The sequence below is a fragment of the Oncorhynchus tshawytscha genome, linkage group LG12 (genome assembly GCF_018296145.1).
Source record: "Oncorhynchus tshawytscha isolate Ot180627B linkage group LG12, Otsh_v2.0, whole genome shotgun sequence".
NCBI classification, from domain to species: Eukaryota; Metazoa; Chordata; class Actinopteri; order Salmoniformes; family Salmonidae; genus Oncorhynchus; species Oncorhynchus tshawytscha.
The window spans coordinates 67634452-67651440 of NC_056440.1; the positions used below are offsets into that span (position 1 = coordinate 67634452).

Sequence of the window (16989 nt, forward strand, 5' to 3'; positions counted from 1 at the left end):
GTGGATGTAGATGAAATTGTCTCAGTTGTGGTTTCTTCAACTGTTGTCGTTACACCTGTGGTAGGTGTAGTTACCTCTGTTGTTGTTGTTAAAGTAGTGGGATTGGATGTAATGACAACTGGCCCTGATGTTTCTTCACCTGTTGTTGTGGGCTGTGATGTTGAAGTAGAGGTTTCAACAATTACAGTGGTGGAAGTGGTTGTTGGGCCGGAGGTGACTTCTTTAGGTGGTTTTGTAGATGGACTTGTCTCATTTGTGGTTTCTTCAACTGTTGTCGTTCCACCTGTGGTAGGTGTCATTGTTGTGGGTGCAATTGTTGTTGTTGTTAAAGTAGTGGGATTGGATGTAATGACAACTGGCCCTGATGTTTCTTCACCTGTTACTCTGGTCTGTGATGTTGAAGTAGAGGTTTCAACAATTACAGTGGTGGAAGTTGTTGTTGGGCCGGAGGTGACTTCTTTAGGTGGTTTTGAAGATGGACTTGTCTCATTTGTGGTTTCTTCAACTGTTGTCGTTCCACCTGTGGTAGGTGTCATTGTTGTGGGTGCAATTGTTGTTGTTGTTAAAGTAGTGGGATTGGATGAAATGACAACTGGCCCTGATGTTTCTTCACCTGTTCCTCTGGTCTGTGATGTTGAAGTAGAGGTTTCAACAATTACAGTGGTGGAAGTTGTTGTTGGGCCGGAGGTGACTTCTTTAGGTGGTTTTGTAGATGGACTTGTCTCATTTGTGGTTTCTTCAACTGTTGTCGTTCCACCTGTGGTAGGTCTAGTTACCTCTGTAGTTGTTGTGGTTGAAGTCGTGGGATTGTAATCAATGACAACTGGCCCTGTTGTTTCTTCACCTAATCTTGTTGGCTGAGGTGTGGAGGTAGAGGTTTCAACAATTACAGTGGTGGAAGTGGTTGTTGGGCCCGTGGGGACTTCTTTAGGTGGCTTTGTGGATGTAGATGAAATTGTCTCAGTTGTGGTTTCTTCAACTGTTGTCGTTACACCTGTGGTAGGTGTAGTTACCTCTGTTGTTGTTGTTAAAGTAGTGGGATTGGATGTAATGACAACTGGCCCTGATGTTTCTTCACCTGTTGTTGTGGGCTGTGATGTTGAAGTAGAGGTTTCAACAATTACAGTGGTGGAAGTGGTTGTTGGGCCGGAGGTGACTTCTTTAGGTGGTTTTGTAGATGGACTTGTCTCATTTGTGGTTTCTTCAACTGTTGTCGTTCCACCTGTGGTAGGTGTCATTGTTGTGGGTGCAATTGTTGTTGTTGTTAAAGTAGTGGGATTGGATGTAATGACAACTGGCCCTGATGTTTCTTCACCTGTTACTCTGGTCTGTGATGTTGAAGTAGAGGTTTCAACAATTACAGTGGTGGAAGTTGTTGTTGGGCCGGAGGTGACTTCTTTAGGTGGTTTTGAAGATGGACTTGTCTCATTTGTGGTTTCTTCAACTGTTGTCGTTCCACCTGTGGTAGGTGTCATTGTTGTGGGTGCAATTGTTGTTGTTGTTAAAGTAGTGGGATTGGATGTAATGACAACTGGCCCTGATGTTTCTTCACCTGTTCCTCTGGTCTGTGATGTTGAAGTAGAGGTTTCAACAATTACAGTGGTGGAAGTTGTTGTTGGGCCGGAGGTGACTTCTTTAGGTGGTTTTGTAGATGGACTTGTCTCATTTGTGGTTTCTTCAACTGTTGTCGTTCCACCTGTGGTAGGTCTAGTTACCTCTGTAGTTGTTGTGGTTGAAGTCGTGGGATTGTAATCAATGACAACTGGCCCTGTTGTTTCTTCACCTAATCTTGTTGGCTGAGGTGTGGAGGTAGAGGTTTCAACAATTACAGTGGTGGAAGTGGTTGTTGGGCCCGTGGGGACTTCTTTAGGTGGCTTTGTGGATGTAGATGAAATTGTCTCAGTTGTGGTTTCTTCAACTGTTGTCGTTACACCTGTGGTAGGTGTAGTTACCTCTGTTGTTGTTGTTAAAGTAGTGGGATTGGATGTAATGACAACTGGCCCTGATGTTTCTTCACCTGTTGTTGTGGGCTGTGATGTTGAAGTAGAGGTTTCAACAATTACAGTGGTGGAAGTGGTTGTTGGGCCGGAGGTGACTTCTTTAGGTGGTTTTGTAGATGGACTTGTCTCATTTGTGGTTTCTTCAACTGTTGTCGTTCCACCTGTGGTAGGTGTCATTGTTGTGGGTGCAAGTGTTGTTGTTGTTAAAGTAGTGGGATTGGATGTAATGACAACTGGCCCTGATGTTTCTTCACCTGTTACTCTGGTCTGTGATGTTGAAGTAGAGGTTTCAACAATTACAGTGGTGGAAGTTGTTGTTGGGCCCGTGGTGACTTCTTTAGGTGGCTTTGTGGATGTAGATGAAAATGTCTCCGTTGTGGTTTCTTCAACTGTTGTCGTTCCACCTGTGGTAGGTGTCATTGTTGTGGGTGCAATTGTAGTTGTTGTTAAAGTAGTGGGATTGGAAGTTATGACAACTGGCCCTGATGTTTCCTCACCTGTTGCTGTGGTCTGTGATGTTGAAGTAGAGGTTTCAACAATTACAGTGTTGGAAGTGGTTGTTGGGCCCGTGGGGACTTCTTTAGGTGGCTTTGTGGATGTAGATGAAAATGTCTCCCTTGTGGTTTCTTCAACTGTTGTTGGTACACCTGTGGTAGGTGTCATTGTTGTGGGTGCAATTGTTGTTGTTGTTAACGTAGTGGGATTGGATGTAATGACAACTGGCCCTGTTGTTTCTTCACCTATTATTGTGGGCTGAGGTGTGGAGGTAGAGGTTTCAACAATTACAGTGGTGGAAGTGGTTTTTGGGCCAGTGGGGAGTTCTTTAGGTGGTGTTGTGGATGTCGATGGAAAAGTCTCCGTTGTGGTTTCTTCAACTGTTGTTGTTCCACCTGTGGTAGGTGTAGTTACCTCTGTAGTTGTAGTTGGTGCCTTTGTAGTTCTGGTGAAAGTTGTGGGTTTAGAAGTTGTGACAACTGGCCCTGTTGTTTCTTCACTTGTTGTTGTGGGCTGTGATGTTGAAGTAGAGGTTTCAACAATTACAGTGGTGGAAGTGGTTGTTGGGCCGGAGGTGACAATTTTAGGCGGCTGTGTAGATCTTTCAGTAGTAGTATATGTAGTTACCTCTGCATTTGTTGTGGGTGCCTTTGTAGTGTAAGTTGAAGTTGATGGCTGGGATGTTGAGGTAGAGGCTTCAACATTTACAGTTGTAGATGATGATACTGTGTTGTGTGTGAATATCCCAGATGTAGTTGTATTGGTAATCTGGGAGGTCGGCTCTGTTGTCAATATTCCACCTGTGATGACTGATTCTGTTGTTGTTGAGGGCTGTGTTGTTGATGTTAAAGGCCACATTGTACCTGTAAAGTAAGGTAGTGTTTTTGTAATTGACTCAATCAAAGTCACTGAAGGTTTGGTGGTGACATGTGATGTCGTTGTTCTGGTACCAGTGGTGACTACTTTAGGTGGCTTTGTAGATGTGATGGTCTTAGTTGTGGTTTCTTCCATAGTTGAAGTTTCAGCTGTGGTCGACGTAGCTGTGGTCGAGGGTACCATAGTTGTTGTAGTTACAGTTGTCGGGTTGGGAATTGTGACTGTACTTGCTCCAGATGTTGTAGTTGAAGGATTTAATGATGAAGTTATGGTGCCAATAGTGATTTCAGGTGTTGTCTCCATTGTTGTGGATGACCAAGTAGATGTTGGTTCTGTTTTTGAAAAATATATATATTTTGTTAACTAGTCCAGAAAAATAACATTTGAATTTACCAAATAGCTCGTATTTACAATACTTACCATCCATATTCAATTTGAACATATCGTCAATATGAATTAAACTCATCACTACCACCTAGGGTTCGCCCGAACCCGAATACCCGAGACCCCACTAGGGGCCCAGGCTGGTACGGGTCCAAATTTCTAACTATTCCTTCGGGTCCGGGTCGAGTCATGTTTGATTGTCATCGGGTCTTGGGTCTATGTAATTACAGGTGATTGACTTGAGTGGACCTGAATGGACCCGACCACAGCTCTGCATAGCCGGTACCATATTTATTTTACGCTAATATGGTACATTTATTGACTTATAGAAGGCCTAGGCAAAATATAATGACCTATTAATTAACCAGAGGAGCATCTTGGCTGATAAATATAATTAGTTTGTCACTTGGGTCCAATCAGGTCTGGTCTAGACCTGGACCCATTAGGCTATGGGCCGGGTCTAGGTCTAGTGTTTGGGTCTGATTGTTCTCGGGTCTGTTCGGCTCCAGGTCCCACTTTATTTTAAATGATCGTGTCCGTTCAGGTCCAGGTCTGATTGTCCTTGGGTCCGTTCAGTTCCGGGTCCAACTGTTTGGACCCGAGAAGACCTCTACTACCATCTTAAATACAAATTGCTATTAATTTCCATCAAGATTTCCATTTATCAGTATGGTAGTTAGCAAAAATTGGGCTGCACTTGAATCATTCAAGAGCTTCTCTGCTTACCAGGTGTTGAGAAGTGGAAGACAGTTGTGGGCTTTAGTGTTGTTGTAGAGGTCTGTGTTGTAGTTGCATGGACAGTTGTTGTGGTCAGAGGGGATGTTGTGGTTGGTACTGGAGTTGTGGTCACTTTACAAGGCGAAATGTTCCTGGTAATGGTTCCGTTCGAGGCACAAACAGCAACTATGCAGTTACCAATCCCATCTGTTGTATTGTAGAGGGTTTCTCCATATGGGTGTTGTTTACCATTATGCAAGCATGTACAATCTGCAGGGGGGAAAGTATTTTACAATTAGATTTAATCAATGTTGCTTTGGTTATTGCTAAATATGTTACTTTTATTTGGGGATGTCATCCTTACCATTTACATCATAACTACAGCTCACTCCAGTCATTGTGCAGGTGCTTTAAAAGAAGAAAAGATTGTAAACATTTTGAATTATTCCCAGTTTCAAATGAATAAGATATAAATGTTTTGTTCAAAATACCATTATAGAGATTAAACTAGTAAGGGCTTGGTAATACAGTACTGTAAGTTGTGAAATGGTTGTGGAGCAGGGCACGTTTTGAGATTGCCATATAGCCATAATTGGCATCACTATGGAAAAACTAGCATATGACCTTCCCCTCTTAGACAAACCCCTACCCAACCTCTTCTAAAATTAATGCAATACAGAAAACATAATACTTTCACAGTTGTAACATTCAGAATATGCTCTGAAATAGTACACGTACTGTGAACTGAATTATTCAAACATACCATGTTTCACAATTTTGTGCCGGAAGATTCTGTCCATTGGTGTACTGGTTTCCTTCATAGTCATAACAGCCACATTGTTCCCTCTCCACACACTTCATTGTCTCCTCATTGAAGTAAGGTTGTGTCGCAGGACAGTTAGGATAGCAGCCTATAATAAGCACAATAGCCAAGAGGTTACAAAAGGTCTTGTTATGGATAACAGTAGTCAGTGTAAATGTAGCCTGAGGCTGCTCAGACACACAGCATGTAGATGTATAACAATTGTTGGAGTCAGTTTCAATTACAATTGTTATTCAGAAATAATATCCAAAATGAGACAAAATATGAGTTAGACGGTCATATCCCTACCTTCCAATGCTGGAATTAAACTAGAACAGTCTCCGGAAGGGTTTCTGCAGGTCTTCATACACTGAGCTCCACATGCCTTGTAGTGCCACTCACATTCTCCAGTAGGGTTGTAGTAATCACAGAACAGTGCTGTTTGTGGTGGACAAAATATGGTGGGAAAAAAGTTGTCATTATTTGAACTAGAATAATGATGCCTTTCCATGATCAACTCTCCTATATGATAATGTGTCAACCTGGTCCAGTATTGAATTGACAAGCGCCTTAATGTAGTTCGAAAATCACATTCACTGTTGATTGTGAAGAAACTTACGGCAAATTCGAGGGGTTCTCCAGGCTACGCATGCTCCAGCTTCATTACAGGCCTTTGCATAAGCTGCCACTGCAGTACAGAAGCACTCACAGTCTCCACCACTGTCACAAGCACATGAGTCTCTCACACAAGCATCATAGTAAGGAGAGGGGTCCACCTTAAAAGCACAGCAAAGTGTTGTAAGATATACAGAAGTTGCATGGTGAAGTACATTTCTTTGTCCACAAAACACAAATCTACATATCTTACTAGTGTGGTGGATGAATCAGAAGTAGTTGGGGAACATAAGTAATTAAGATGTCATATTACAGGCTGCTATCCACCATCGATCACCACATTCTTTTGGAGAGATTGGAAACCCAAATTGGTCTACACGGACAAGTTCTGGCCTGGTTTATCTGTCGGAAAGATATCAGTTTGTCTCTGTGAATGGTTTGTCCACTGACAAATCAACTGTAAATGTCGGTATTCCTCAAGGTTCCGTTTTAGGACCACTATTGTTTTCACTATATATTTTACCTCTTGGGGATGTCATTTGAAAACATAATGTTAACTTTCACTGCTATGCGGATGAAGAAACAGCTGTACATTTCAATGAAACATGGTGAAGCCCCAAAATTGCCCTCGCTAGAAGCATGTATTTCAGACATAAGGAAGTGGATGGCTGCAAACTTTCTACTTTTAAACTCAGACAAAACAGAGATGCTTGTTCTAGGTCCCAAGAAACAAAGAGATCTTCTGTTGAATCTCAATCTCAACTTTAAGTCTTTACTGAAGACTCATCTCTTCTGTGGGTCATATGATTGAGTGTAGTCTGGCCCAGGAGTGTGAAGGTGAACGGAAAGGCTCTGGAGCAACGGACCGCCCTTGCTGTCTCTGCCTGGCCGGTTCCCCTATTTCCACTGGGATTCTCTGCCTCTAACCCTATTACAGGGGCTGAGTCACTGGCTTACTAGGGCTCTTTCATACCGTCCCTGGGAGGGGTGCTTCACTTGAGTGGGTTGAATCACTGATGTGATCTTCCTGTCTGGGTTGGCGCCCCCCCCCCCCTGGGTTGTGCTGTGGCGGAGATCTTTGTGGCCTATACTCGGCCTTGTCTCAGGATGGTAAATTGCTGGTTGAAGATATCCCTCTAGTGGTGTGGGGGCTGTGCTTTGGCAAAGTGGGTGGGGTTATATCCTTCCTGTTTGGCCCTGTCCGAGGGTGTCATCGGATGGGGCCACAGTGTCTTCTGACCCCTTCTGTCTCAGCCTCCAGTATTTATGCTGCAGTAGTTTATCTGTCGAGGGGCTAGGGTCAGTTTGTTATATCTGGAGTACTTCTCCTGTCCTATCCGGTGTCCTGTGTGAATTTAAGTATGCTCTCTCTAATTCTCTCTTTCTCTCTTTCTTTCTCTCTCTCGGAGGACCTGAGCCCTAGGACCATGCCTTAGGACTACCTGGCATGATGACTCCTTGCTGTCCCCAGTCCACCTGGCCGTGCTGCTGCTCCAGTTTCAACTGTTCTGCCTGTGATTATTATTATTTGACCATGCTGGTCATTTATGAACATTTGAACATCTTGGCCATGTTCTGTTATAATCTCCACCCGGCATAGCCAGAAGAGGACTGGCCACCCCACATAGCCTGGTTCCTCTCTAAGTTTCTTCCTAGGTTTTGGCCTTTCTAGGGAGTTTTTCCTAGCCATCGTGCTTCTACACCTGCATTGCTTGCTGTTTGGGGTTTTAGGCTGGGTTTCTGTACAGCACTTTGAGATATCAGCTGATGTACGAAGGGCTATATAAATAAATTTGATCTGATATCTGCATAATATTCTTATGGGATATACATTTTATTATAATGTATTTCTAATAGACTCTAGTGTTGGCAGTTGCATTTCTTCCCTCAGCTGGGGCTCAGTCACTTGGGGCCCAGAGAGGGGAGAGGTCAGACTTGTCTTTCACATATCCCTGGTGCTATGCAGAATATCAGAAAGGGAAGAGGACAGGATGGAACATTGTCTTCATATGTGAATGTATCTGTTAAACCATGTGAAGGGATGGCGTGATTAAGGGGGAACCAATTACTTGTCTGTGCGCAAGTCACTCCCCTCAGTGAGTTTGTCCAGGAGAGGGGTCAAGAGGGGATTTACTTGAGATGGGTGTATCTAGAGTTGACAATTGAGTTATGCCATTGGATGAGGTAATGGGTCTGTGCTATGAAGTACCAGGAACGAGATTAGAACCTCGTCTTAGGGACCAAACTGAACGATAATTTATAGCGAATGCTATCTGGCTATGGGATAATCCTCTCTCTCTCAAGTAAAAGTCTTTCTTTGTGAACTGTTTGTAAGATCTGTGGTTCGTCATGTAATTTGAGAGGGGTTTATCTTGGCTATAAAAGATCTTTGTACTTTTCTGTAGTCACTTTCAATGGTTCATTAGAGATAGTGCATCATGGAAGGTCAAATGCTATTGCAAAGCTTATTATTATTAAAAATGTAGTTTAAGCATAAATCTGACTGGTATGTGAAGTTTGTAACTATCCTCATTTGGTAAAGCAGAAATAAGCCACCACACTACTAATATATCCTAGTTGAATATATCCATACCTGGTTCTGGCAGGCTGTGAAAACATCACTGTTAATGATGCTGCACTGTTTCTGGGCCCAAGACGCTCTGTACGGGTTGGAGGCACATGGGTGCACTACAGCGGATACACTTGGACAGCTTGATGAAACTTTCCAGCTGTTTCCAAATTCCACCGGATCAACAACAGTCGCTTGGGCTCTAGTGGTGAAGTCATTGTTTGTGTTGCCATCATAGTTTCCACACAGACCACACACCAGCCCCTGAAGAAAATAGATCATGAATTAAAATGACTGATTTGGCAGGGTTCTACAAAAGTCTTGGTAATATCAGTTTTGACTGAATACTGAATTCATTTCTTCATCAGAGTATCTTAATGTACCTGGTATTGTGGGCTAAGCTTGATAAAGAGACTGGTCTTCTTGTCCCACATGAGGATTAGACCACTTTTGACTTCAATGACCAGATAATTCCCCAGAAGGCTGATCTGTTTAGGAAACTGCTCTTCTGGAGTACTCCTGACAACTTGAGCGTTCCCATCTGCCAGTATGAGCTCACTGGTCTGAAGAAGAGAAATATGTTTTCATACATAACTTGGTCTGAAATCGGATCTCAACCTGATGTTTGGTTGATGATTTGTTAATTGTTCTTTACACGAGGGATGGAATGTACAGTATTGTGTGAAGTCAAGTTGCTCATTACCCCCAGGAAGAGCTTGATGGTCTTGGAGCAGGTGGTGCCTTTAGTTCCACAAGGAACGTTCTCAGTGAGGACTCTGAAGCTGCCAGTGCCATTTGTATTGCCACAGTAGTCCTGTAAGAATGAAAAATATTATTAATATGGTTCAAATGCACACTTTTCAATGCTGATACAATTCTACCAAATAAAGAGACACAAACCTGAATGAGAGTGTATTCACAGTTTCCATTAAAGTTGAACCTTTTCTCATCAAAAGTGATATAGTGACCCTCTCCATAGATTGCACAAACTCCATCACAGAGATTTGTGGTACACTGCCATTGTCTGTCCTTGCAAGTACTGTGAACAACACACACATAATGTCAGGTTTTTCATTATTTGTAAGTCTGTGTTCTTTATGTTTTCTCCCCCATGAGATGTAAGACACAAAACAGGCATACCATGTATTGCAGTCAACCTTAAGGGTCTCTCCAGCTTGGTAAGTAGCTCCATTGTGAGCACAAGGACAAAGTTCCTCCTTGATGCAGTCTCCATTTCCATCAGACACCAGTCCGTTGGGGCACATACAACCTGATGTGCACTCTGTGCTGATCTAAAGGGATTTAACAAAAAAAAAGTACATAAATAAGTCATGGCAAATGAAAGAGATTTTGTGCGCGGGGGGGAGGGGTCTATTTGACATCATTTTGATTTTCCAGGGTTTTTGTTCATTCAACACGAATCTGTATAGTAGTGACAGTGTTTGACAATCCAATTTAGAGTGAATGAGGGACTCACACAGGTCATGTCCAGAGTTTTGCAGCTCTTTTGACACTCTGAACCTGACGCTCCTGGAGGTGCAGTTGAGCAGTTGAAGAAAACCATTGGCAGTGTGCATACTGGGGATATATGAGAATACAAGTTTTAAAAAATGATTTTCAATTCTCAAACAAGAAGAATATAATTGTCATATATCCAGAAATATCCACATACATCATAATTAATCACATTGTCTTAAATGGATTGCTTGAATTCTCTTGGTTCATTTCATATGTACCTGTTTTGTGAAGGATGCATGTAAAGGGTTACATAATATCGAGCCATATATTTTATAAATAGCTACTACATTGGAAGCAAAGAACATAAAACTTACTAACTAGTCTTGCTTCCCCAGTGCAACTCAGTGTCCCTTGTCTGCAAGTGCTGTTAAATAGTTACAGTATTAATAGTTATAGTTAGATAATCAAATTAACAGCAAATATCATTATGACATAATTTAATTCACAGCTTTGAATATATCCATCAAGTTTCATTAGTACTTGTATTTATTTTGGTCTCCTAGCTTTATACGTATGAGGGAGGTGCTTACCAGGTGGCACCGTCTCTGCTGATAGTCTCTCCTGCAGGGACCACCGAGCCCTTGTCATAGCAGGGACAGTTGGTGGGGGCAACACACTGGCCAGCCTCGTCCATGTAGGTGCCCTCTGCACAGCCACATCCGTCCACTGGAACAAACTCCACCTGGCAAGATTGGTCTGTCATGCTCAGGGAGCGGCAGGTGCGTCCACAGCTGGTCATGTTGTAGGTATAAACTGTTTGACTGGGGCAAGTGGCAAATGTATCTGAGAAAAGTCATTAGATATGATTAGTATTAGCAAGACCATTTTTGTTTTCCTTATATCTTTGTATTTGTGCAGTTATTTCCTCAGGTTATTTGTATTTAGTAACTCAACCCTACAGTTGTTGTTTCAGTAAATCATTCTATTCTAATCAATTTGCAGCACTCATTAAAATGACACATTGATGCCGCATTGTCTACTCACTGCAGATAGTGTCTCTCCAGCCAGTGAGCTGGATACCCTCGGCAGCACAAGCGTGGACATAAGAGGAGACGGCAGCACACATGCAGTCCTCACTTTTCTCACAGTTACAGCTGTCATACATGCAATTCTGTTGGAAAAAAAGAGTCAAAGTGTTTCAGGACTAAAACCTCATCACATAAGAGTTTAATGGTATTACTTTGTGATTGTATCCTTCTTAACTAACTTACGGTTTTGTAGGTGTCAGGTCTTATTTCAGAATGGCAAGGCGAGAACACTCCTTTAGGATCTGATAACATGGAACACCAGTGCTGGGCATATTTCTCTGTGAAAAAGACAGTCATAATTTCAACATACGCATATACTATCTCATATAAATTTGTTATAATCATTCGACAAGTGATTAATCTGTAGGCTTAATAAATATGTACCATTTTCAATGCTCAAACTGCAGGGGTTTTCAAAGCTAGTCTTGACATCAGGGCAGCTAGACATGGTCTTCCATGTGTTGGCAAAAGCTACAGCTGTGCCCTCCACCAATCCACTGATGACTCTGAAATCATCTGCCTGAACATTATTGTAGTTTCCGCAAAGGCCTGTGGGAAAATAATTGAAACCGTATGATGTATTAGATTTTTATGAATAGAGATACTGAAGAAAAAGGTATGAAACTGGTGGATGAATCTGAAGCATACCACAGGTTGTTCCTTTGTAGGATGAGATGGCAGTTATGTAGATCTGCATAACTGGTGAAAGCTGGATCTGAAGTTGAACTCCAAGAGTTGTCTGGATAACAATGTAGAATGAGGAGGGCTTGAAGATGGTCACTTCAGCTGCAATACATGAAATAAATAGAGGGAAACCATCAATGCTTCATCTAGTGAATATAAATGATATGGTGTTTATACACTGATCCACACTACAGTTGAATTTGGATTATCTCACCTGTATAGAGTGGGACCTGAGAAAGAATCTGATTTACAAAAACACTTCCACATGACTGGACTCGGATCACCTGTGAATTAGAGAAGATCATATATTTGATTAAATTCTCATTTGTTTCCCATACATAAGCACTTTATAAGATTGCAAACAGTACAGCAATATTTGCCAAATCAGGGCAATTTTAAATAAGGTTATTGTGTGTTAAGACAAAACATTTGAGGGACATTTATTTGCAAACCAGTATGATTATCCTAAAGAAGTGTTTTTGTTTGAAAATGAGTTGACAGGTCCCTGTATTATTTGCTCTGAAACATATTTGGAGAGTTGCCTTACGGTGGATCTGCTGGAGAGGGCAAGGGTAACAGCCCTCATACACGTCTCAGTGTTAGTCAACCCACACTTCACAAGGTCTCCCAGCACGGTGAATTCAGTTCCATTGCATTGCTGGAAGAAATCAAGCACGAGTTTGAAGGCAGAAATATGTAACGATAGTGACTCGTTTGAACCTATTTCTACATAAACATATGGCTTGAGGAAAAGCTATTTTACCTCACCCTTTCACCTTAGTTTGCACTGAAAACTTATCAAGAGTTTCTTCTTGCTTCTATTGCTTTGCTATGCTGCACCACATGCACTGACCTTGGTCAGAATGTAAGAGCAGTCCCCATGGAAGGTGTAGGCTTTCCCATCATAGGTGTTGATGTGGGATCCTCCCTCCACAGAGCAGGTCCCAGGACAGTCCTTGTCTGTACAGGCCCACTGACCACCAGCACAGGTGCTAAAGGGAACATTTATACATGTATACTCATCTCACAACTGCATTCATACAGTATTTTAGAAATATTTACGTGGATATTGTTTTGATAATCACACTGTAGATGTTGGCATGATTCATGAAAATGAGGCATGGGATATGTGATGTTTAAATCAGATAATGTACGTGGCCTACCATTCTTTACAGTTGCTGGTGTAAGATTCTCCAGATTTGTATACTTGTCTATTGTGGACACAGAGGCATTCTCTCACTGGAATACAGCCACTGTTGTTGACGTCATCAAAAACAGTACCTATTTGGTGAGAGATCAGGCAGAATTCAGTAGATTTAAGTTATTATAATGTGTTCTTTACACAGAGAACTTCATTGACTCCAGGAAGTAACTGTGAGAAACATCAAATATTTATTTATATCATTATCAAAGACTTTGCACACATTGACATAAAAGGCAGAATGGGTAAAAGTGTGGTATTTTCACGATGTGCTTAAGGTTAACTTGTACAACAGAGTTGAACCTATGTGTTACCTAGAGGACAGAAGCAGCCGCCTGTACAGTGGTCTTCACACAATTGTCTGGCCTCTGGGTTGGAGCAGGTGTCAACACAGGGGCTTCCACACTCCTGGTACTCCATGTTGTCGGGGCATGTCTTATCTGAGAAAATAAACATTGTGATTAACAGATTCCTTAAAATAGATTGTGAACATGATCATTAAGTGTTTGGTGGCCATGTTGAAGAGTATCTGCATGCTTACAGCAGAACTGTTCAGTCCTCCATTGTTGGGGCTTCCCCCCTGCATGAACACACTGACGGGAGTACTCTGAGATAGTGTTGCACAGGCAGAAGGAGTTGGTGCTGTTATCACAGTGGCACAGGTCTGCAAGGCAGGTCTTGATGAAGGCGTCCATGTCCAAATAATTAGTGCAGCTACTGAAAGCTGCACTGGAGAATAGCTGCTGACAAAATTCCTACAAATAGAGACAAACCATAAAAGGTTCCCATATAGAAAACATTTGATGTATCATAACTTCTATTAATATTGTTTTTGTATTCTTCTTCTGTGGTTTGAATTGTAATACCTCATCTCCACAACTCTCCTCAGAAGTTAGTGTAGGCTCCTCACAGACTTCCAAAGGACCATCCAGTTTCCAGAGGTTTCCATAGTCAGAGCTAGAGAGTTTCCCACCTGCAACAACACAAACATTGACAATTAGCTTTTCCACTAATACAGTTACATTTCAATAGTTTTGGTAGTTTCAGAAATTATTTTACCATTGATGATGAATTCGTTGTATGTTTGGACTTCATTGAAGTCACCACAGAGTCCGCAGGTCTGGTTTCTGTACTTATCGTTCATTTCAATCTGTAGAATGACCAGACACAATGTGTTTACTCAACAAAATCTCATCCTTTTCAGCACTATTCACATGTTCAGTCTTGGCTATCCTCCACGTTACCAAACTTTATTTTGATTAGAAAGAAAATCTCATTCAAATGTACAAATATTTGCAAACACTTCATCAAATAAACATTGGAGTATGAGCCTCTGTGTGTATAGGGTGTACATCTTCACAGATCCTTTCAATGTTAACATTTTAGGAGGGGAGTAGACAGTGGTTCAACCAACATGAGACAAAGTGCAGCCAAAAATAGGTGTCTTTCACTCACAATCAACTGCTGGTCATTGCCAAATGGGAAAGATGCTATGCTTTTAATCTAAAGACAAATTTAACGTGGTTAACTAATCAACCATTGAAGATTAGAAAATTATAAAAGCAGGTATTTTACCATTAGGGAATCATCCTTGTTCCAGACGGCAACCAGCCCCAGTTTGGCTACGACCTTCACATTGGAAGTAGTCTTCATGATGCTGACTCCAGACAAGCTGAACGGCAGGGTCACCCTTCAGGAGGAAGAAGATACTTAAAGGTCATCCTATACATTATGATTATAATTTTTATTAAACTCCAGAATGTAGCATACAAAATCCTCAAGAGAGGTGCTTGCAGAATGGCGTATAAGTCAAATGACAGTGAAACTCACGTCTGCCCATTGACCACAACAACACCCTTGGATAGCTCCACCACTACACCATCCAGCTTCATGGTGATCTTGCTAATGGTGGGCTGGTTGTCCACCACCTGCCGCCTCATCTGGATGTTGAAAGCCTCATAGCTGCTCTTACACAGTGAGGTCACAACATGGTTGCAGGTAGAGGGGAGCTGGAAAAAGTACCCGTCGAAGGTCTTGAAGTGATAGTTACCCCATGTGCTGCAGACCTGGTCATTGTGTGAAGCATTCACTCCTGAGAGACAAGGAATACAAATGTCAGTTCCATCTTAGCGTATTGATGGATACCCAGTCAATTATTTGGTGTGCATTCTGTCAGTCATTTACCTGAAAGTGTGGGTATAGTCGTGATCATAGTCGGGATGATTGTTACACTTGTGGTGGGGCTCACTGAAATAAAAGCAATTCATGAGTATTTTACAATATTATATGTACATTACGGATGGAATTCAATCATTGCAGATATAGATTGTCGCACTGCGCTTTTAGAAGTCTATTTGATTTACACAGCAGTATGTCCAGACCAAGGAACATTTGAGGCATGATGTGACCCATTCAATATTTACCGCGAACCTAAGGCTCAATTCAAACCGCATTGCCAAAGTTCAGCGCTATCATGCAATTGAATTTTAAAGGGACTGTTCTTGCGTTCGCAGAGTTTGTGTTCATGGTAAACGCTGCATATGTCGGCTCAATCGGAAATGACCTTCACATTTCAAGTACGGCAATAGGGATTGAATCGAGCCCCTACTTTACCAAAAGCTGCATGGTTATTGTGGCGCTTCATTTCACTTGACAATTGAGTCAAACAGCTGCAAGGGGATAACAATTGTAAAATCAATGTTTTATGGTCTTCTGTGCCTGAACTACTTTGATGTTCTATGAATTGCGTAGGTGGGGTAAAATCTTATGAAATGCTCAGCCCTGGCTGACACATGCAACAGGCCTGAAGATTCCTTAATCAAGTGTCATCTGCTGTCTTAACCAAACACATTGAATTCCGATTACAGTTCAGTTCCTATTTTACATATTTAGGCATCAAATTCTTCCTGTCAGTACTATTTGAATAATATCAGACATACTTACCACAACTATTATTTGAACGATATGCATACGTTTTTGACTGTATTCTGTTCTTTTTTTTTGTTCCCGATCTAAATTTGGTTTGAAAAGTATTAACTCGCTCCCAGTGTGGGGAGTGCTTTATATATTTATAACACTATAAACTATGCTACAACCACTCATGATAACAATCACTAATGATAATGATACAAAGTTACCTATTTTTCACCACAAATGTGTAACATTTTCAAATTTAAATGGAAACAATCTCATAAACAAATGTGTATAAGGAACAGAAATAGGATGAATAATGTAATCATATGATCGTAGTAAATGTGTTTGCTGCCCTAAAGTAGAAAACAGGAGAACCGTTATTACTGATTGCGTAACAACTGCTACTGTATGCCTACTGTCGAATTCTTCAAAATGCTTTTGTAATACATTTAATTTATGTTCTGTGTGTTAGTACATTTCTGAGTAGCTAATACATTATTTTTTTTACATAATGAGATTTTACACAAAATATATATGTTATCAAAACTGAAAGTGACCTAATCATACTAAACTTATGGTTACAGCTTTTAAAACCTATCGACCTGCTGAGTGTCAATCATCATAATCATTTGGTATTGTCTTGAATATTTACTATTTGTAATTAACAATTAGTCTGATTTATGAAATAATATGTAGATTTTACAGATTTGTCAGACTTTAAAAATGTAGAATAATTGTATTATAATTATAATCAGAACAGTTTCTGATATAGGCAAATGAATGAATATTCTACCAACCTGTTTGTGTTGATCTGATCAGTAGTACCAGACATATCAGCCTCCATATCGGTTTATCCTTGGTTGTCCCCATGGTGATCCTGTGGGTAGTGAACAGGTCCTGCACAGGTGATATGAGAGAGGTGCTTAGGATGGATCTGGTCTTTATAACCACCTGTATTTGAGGAGGGACCTTAAAGGTTAAAACAAAGGTGGGGCCAAAGGTTAAACATGACTTTAAGATGACTTTAAGACTTCAATGTTCTGTCTTATGAGGTTTTTAAGTACATCAACAGTACGTTAAGCATGAGCATTTACATACAGATTTAGCTGTTCATTAAGTATTCTATCATTGGGATTATAAACTCAGGTGGTTCATAGGTGGTTCATAATGTCCTTTATTATAGACCT

General features: G+C 41.2%; 1 protein-coding gene and 1 pseudogene across 1 annotated transcript in view; both read right to left on the bottom strand.

The window, feature by feature from the left end:
- Positions 1 to 3039: 3039 nt before the first annotated feature.
- Positions 3040 to 3946, bottom strand: LOC121847867 (annotated as a pseudogene).
- Positions 3947 to 4115: 169 nt separating this feature from the next.
- LOC112236641 (mucin-5AC-like) overlaps positions 4116 to 16989 on the bottom strand; it is a 29074-nt gene continuing 16200 nt past the window's right edge. The window contains exons 10-36 of the mRNA XM_042331114.1: positions 14720 to 15014; positions 14465 to 14579; positions 13949 to 14039; positions 13756 to 13862; positions 13431 to 13644; positions 13204 to 13329; positions 12852 to 12969; positions 12542 to 12680; positions 12236 to 12346; positions 11903 to 11972; positions 11653 to 11790; positions 11389 to 11553; positions 11188 to 11282; positions 10961 to 11087; positions 10507 to 10759; positions 10308 to 10340; positions 9936 to 10053; positions 9599 to 9750; positions 9359 to 9497; positions 9162 to 9272; positions 8842 to 9021; positions 8483 to 8722; positions 5894 to 6050; positions 5584 to 5712; positions 5236 to 5383; positions 4837 to 4880; positions 4116 to 4742 (exon numbers count right to left, since the gene is read on the bottom strand). Of these exons, the coding sequence (XP_042187048.1) occupies positions 4462 to 4742; positions 4837 to 4880; positions 5236 to 5383; positions 5584 to 5712; positions 5894 to 6050; positions 8483 to 8722; positions 8842 to 9021; positions 9162 to 9272; positions 9359 to 9497; positions 9599 to 9750; positions 9936 to 10053; positions 10308 to 10340; positions 10507 to 10759; positions 10961 to 11087; positions 11188 to 11282; positions 11389 to 11553; positions 11653 to 11790; positions 11903 to 11972; positions 12236 to 12346; positions 12542 to 12680; positions 12852 to 12969; positions 13204 to 13329; positions 13431 to 13644; positions 13756 to 13862; positions 13949 to 14039; positions 14465 to 14579; positions 14720 to 15014 (3896 nt within the window). The 3' untranslated portion in view covers positions 4116 to 4461. The remainder of the gene's footprint in view (positions 4743 to 4836; positions 4881 to 5235; positions 5384 to 5583; positions 5713 to 5893; positions 6051 to 8482; positions 8723 to 8841; positions 9022 to 9161; positions 9273 to 9358; positions 9498 to 9598; positions 9751 to 9935; positions 10054 to 10307; positions 10341 to 10506; positions 10760 to 10960; positions 11088 to 11187; positions 11283 to 11388; positions 11554 to 11652; positions 11791 to 11902; positions 11973 to 12235; positions 12347 to 12541; positions 12681 to 12851; positions 12970 to 13203; positions 13330 to 13430; positions 13645 to 13755; positions 13863 to 13948; positions 14040 to 14464; positions 14580 to 14719; positions 15015 to 16989) is intronic.